Raw genomic sequence first — 4,961 nt, forward strand, 5'->3', positions numbered from 1 at the left:
ATAAATGAACGATGCAGCGAATAACAAAGACCCACTTTAATTGAATTATGCCTGTTTTTTAAAGAAAAATTTTAAAAACTTTTATTTATTTTAAATTAATATTTTTTTTAATATTTTTAAATTATTTTAATATTCTGATATCAAAAATAACTTTTAAAAATTAAAAATATATTATTTTTATATATTTTTAAATAAAAAATACTTTAAAAAACAACCTTTTATTCATTATTTAAAATATCAGACCACTTCCAGAGGCACCACGTGACAATTAATTGCACTCTCCCCTTTTTCTTTTCGTATACGCCCAACGGCCCTGAAAATTTACTTCCAATCTTTTTGCTTTACACACACCGCCTAGCACGACCAAAATTAAATCACATTACAATTACATTTTTAAATAAAATAAATAAGAGTGTGGCATTTTTACTATTCACCAGGAGAGAGAAAAATGGGGAATTGTAATAGTATTTCATATTATTTTCTTTTTTTTATTGTTCAACTTTTTTATTTTAATCCCTCAACTTTTATTTTTTTATTTGTTCCGTTGATGCTGTATTTTATTTAGGATTAGGTTTAATAGTTTATTTGATTACTTATGCTAAGGGATCTTGTGGTGTTGAAAAAAAAAAAAACTTGTTGCTTGGTTTGATGAAATTAAATAAAATTATATTGATTTAAAATAATTAAAGCTATGAGAATCGAATTTAAACAATTGACAAATACTCAACCTATTTTTCTTGCTAGAATTAAGAATTGAAATGCCAAGACATAGGAAAGTTCAACTTTTTTTTTTAATCTATAAATTTTTTTACAATTCAATCCTTCCATATTGAGTTTCATTTGGGATTGGACTTAAGAATTTTTTTAATTGTCTAGTTTTTGAGGATCTTGCAATATCAAGAAAAATATTTTGGGTGTTGTTGATGTTTAGTCACAAAATAAAATTTAATTTTACTAATTTAAAACAATTAAATCTTGAGAAATCAAATTAGAAACTAAAACAAGAATAGTTATGAAATTGAATATGCTATTGTGGAATGCCTGGTGCTTGTGTTACACATGCTAGTGAGTAAGGTGTGCTACCGCTATATAAAGGTGCATGTGACCTCTTCGATCTCCAAAAGAGTTATTTTTTCATGTGTCTTAAATCATCTTGGTGAGGGTTACACGATGAAGTGGTGCATGGTGGAGTATAAGCGATGGTGTGTTGTTGGCGTCCCACACTCTTCATTTGTTTTTTTTCTTCTCTCTCTTAGCCTTGTATTTCATTTTTTCCTTGATTAATTTTGCTCTTATATCAATTTTAGTCTTTATTATTTGCAATTTTTTTTGTTTTTTCCATCAATTTTATCCTTTAACATTGAGTTAATTAGGGATTGACCTTTTAAAAAAATTTTGATTTACTTTTAATGGGATAATCTCAGTTTCATGATTGAGGTTGCGAGTTTTAAAGGTTATCTAGGTTAACTTAGACTCTTTTTTTTGTTATTTTCTTTTCTTTTCTATTAAATTTTAGCTTTCAATATTTAATTGGTTGGGAATTGAGATCTGTGACTTTTTTTAGATTTTTTTTCTATTAAGTTATCCAAATTTCATAATCTATGATATGGGTTTGCATGTTTTTTTTAATTGTTTTATTTTTCAATTTTTTTCTTTTAATAATATGAGTTGGTAGAGAGTTGAACTTTATATATATAAAAAAAAAATCAATTGACATTCTATAAAGTGATTTTATTCTTAAGACATGAGTTATAAGTTTAATTGATTAAGAATTGACTTTTATCATAGTCTTGTGGTGGTCATAATTTTATCGAGTTAACTTGTGTTGACTCATGATTTTTTTTTTTCAAATTGTTTATTTTTTCAATTTTATTAAGGGGTTTGTTAAGAGTTGGATTTCATAATTGTTTTCAAATTACTTTCTAAGGGTAATCTTATTCTTATGACTTGTGTTGCAGGTTTAGTTGATTGAGAATTGAGTCTCATGGTTTTTTTTTTTTATATTTTTTTTTTGTTAAATTATTCTGGTCTTATGACTTAAATTGCGAGCATACCAGATAAACCCAAGTTGACTAGTATTGTTTTTTTATAATTCTTTTTTTCGATTTTATATTTTGATGTGGGTTGGTTGAGAGGTAAATTTAATAAAAACAAATTTAATTTTTTTTTTACAAGGCATCTAATTCTCATGACAATTATGATTTTTTATTTTATTTTTATCATTCAATATTTTAGCTTATTTAAAATTAAGTATTTTTATAGGGTTTTCATAATCTTATGATTCAAGTCGTAGATTATACAAGTTATTATACAAGTTGTTGATCCGAATCAATCTAATATATCATTTTTTTAATATTTTTTTGAAAAAATTATTGTTTAATATATCATTATTCTAGTATTTAAAAAGAATTTTATCTAACATATATTAGATTTTAAATTTGTGGTTGATTTTTTTTTATGATAAAAAACATGTCATGAATTTTTAATGTGTTTTAAAAAATATTTTAAGTTTTTCAAAAAAATATTTGACCAGAGCGCCAAGCATCGAGGTGGCACCAATTCACCAACTATCGTCTCTGCTTGCCCTCCCTGCCTCGTCCTCCAATGGAAGAAAGTGCAGTAACATCCAAGTTATGTCCAGCCTCCTCCGTGATCTTGCCACGTCATATCGTTTTGCTTCTATAGTAGGTTGATGCTAACGTGGCAAGATCAGAAGCGTTTGTTGAGTCAAAATAAAATACATAAATAAAAGAGGGCTACTATTCTTCTAAAACAAAGTACATATATATATACCATTTTATAATAATTACTCCGGCCACCCGCTAACCAGCCGGTCACATTTTCACCGCTTCCTTACTACTTTACTATGAACTCTATGCTAACAAACGACATCGTCGTATTCTCACCAGAATCACCTAAGACGACGACACTGACTTCATTTTCAGTCCCTGAATTCTTGCGAGATAGATTTCCATCACGAGGAGGAGAAGGTGAAGGAGTATAATAATACTGAGGAGATGCACACGGTGTCCAAAACGGCGTCGTTACATCATCAACCTCAACCTCAACAACCACATCATTAGCAACTGCTCCTTCAAAACAAAAATCACTACTCTTTTTCCTCTTCTTGCTTTTAACAAGCTCGTTCTCTATCGACGAATCGTCGTTCTCAGTTACCTCCATCTCCTCTTCCTTAATAGTAAACAAAACTCTCGATGGTCCGTACATCCCTTGCAACTTCAACATCTCCTCCACCAACGCATCTGCATCATCTGCTGGAACTGGCGGAGCCACCGCGGAGGCTGCCTGTGGTGTTGTAGAGTCAGGTTCGATGCGAGGCGTTTGGTTTTTCCAGCAGAAGAAGTAGAGAAGCTCTTTAGACGGCTTCGTGTAGAGTGAATCGCTATTACTTCTGAATTCCCCGTCAGCACCAGAACTTGTGACACTCCGTCGGAGGAATCTTCTTCGGCGCCAGAGAACGTAAAGGATCTCGACGACCAGAGCGGCAAGACAGGCCGAGAAGACAACTGTGAGCACTGTTCCTAGATTGTTTAGAGCTTTCATAGCTAACAGCAAAGACCGGAATAAACAGCAACAATAATAGTACTACATAAGATACGATAATAAATTTATTTTCTTTAATGGCTAAGTTTCAACGGTTATAGCCGGTGAGTACTGGAGCATCTCCAATACAAAATATTATTTTAAAAAGTTAAATTAAAGAAATAATATTTTAAATAGTATAAATATAGTTTTTTATTATATCTATTCCAATAAAAAAAATCATTTGAAAAGCCATTTATATTGAAGTGAAAGAAACAAGTGTTTTATTATTTTTTAATAAGTTTGATGTTATTTTTTTTTTCATATGACTATATTTAATTGGTTTATTTTTGTAGTGGTCCCACCTTATTGGTTTTGACTATTTGAAGAGATATGTAGGAATAGCATTTGTGGGAGAGAAAAATACATTTTAACATTTTGTTTGGCTTTCGCCTTGAAGTGTGCAAAACAAGCAAAGAAAAGCCAAAATATTAGTTTTTTATTTTTAGCTATCCATTTAGCTTAAGAGCATCTCCAATGGAGAAGCTAAATGGATAGCTATAAATAAAAAACTAATATTTTTAGCTTTTCTTTGCTTGTTTTGCACACTCCAAGAAGAAAGCCAAACAAAATACTAAAATATCTTTTCTCTCCCACAAATATTATTCTTACATATCTTTCAAAAGAGCTAAAATTAATCAAGTGGGGGCCAACAAAAGAATAAACTAATTAAATCTAGCCATGTGGAAAAAAAAATAACACCAAAATCATTAAAAAAAAATAAAACACTTCTTTATTCTACTCTAATAGAATTGGCTTTTCAAATGGTTTTTTTTTATTAAAATATATATGATAAAAAAAATTATATTTATATTATTTAAAATGTTATTTTATCAATTTATCTTTTTTAAAATAGTATTTTTTATTGAAGATGCTGGGATAAAGATAGAGACGAGGGGTGAGAAGGAGTTATTACAAGTTGCCGGTGTTAGGAGAGGAGTTTTGGTGGTTGTTGTGTTTAATTTCTTGGAAACATAAGTGAGAGGGAATAAATTTTAAAAAAACAAATAATTTTTAATTTTGGATTAGACAGATGACGAAGCCCAGAGAAAAAGTAAACTGTCTTAGTCATTTTAGGTCAAACGTCCATCTAAACTCGTTTTGTCTCTCGTGATTGCCACTTTAAAACAGCAGTCTCTCTGTCATTTTTCTTCAGGGATATCGGTGAGCGCTCACGTGTGAGTATTGGCGTCATTGCGTATTGAATTTGGATGCCAATGGATTGGACCGGTTCCCAGTTTTTTCATTTTTATTTATATAATATACTTAATATTTTTTTTAGAATAGTAAAAGTAACATCATCCTGTCCCAATTTATTTGTTCATCATTACATTTTTAATTATTTATAAAGACATCAT

At 29.7% G+C, this 4,961-nt stretch overlaps 1 protein-coding gene across 1 annotated transcript; it reads right to left on the reverse strand.

Annotated features, from left to right (window-relative positions):
* Window positions 1-2,856: 2,856 nt before the first annotated feature.
* Window positions 2,857-3,564, reverse strand: LOC118036299 (uncharacterized). Its single transcript, XM_035041973.2, has one exon. The coding sequence runs from the start codon at window positions 3,562-3,564 to the stop codon at window positions 2,857-2,859; it is 708 nt and encodes a 235-aa protein (XP_034897864.2).
* Window positions 3,565-4,961: the final 1,397 nt, after the last annotated feature.

This window comes from Populus alba, chromosome 16 (assembly GCF_005239225.2).
Source record: "Populus alba chromosome 16, ASM523922v2, whole genome shotgun sequence".
NCBI lineage: Eukaryota > Viridiplantae > Streptophyta > Magnoliopsida > Malpighiales > Salicaceae > Populus > Populus alba.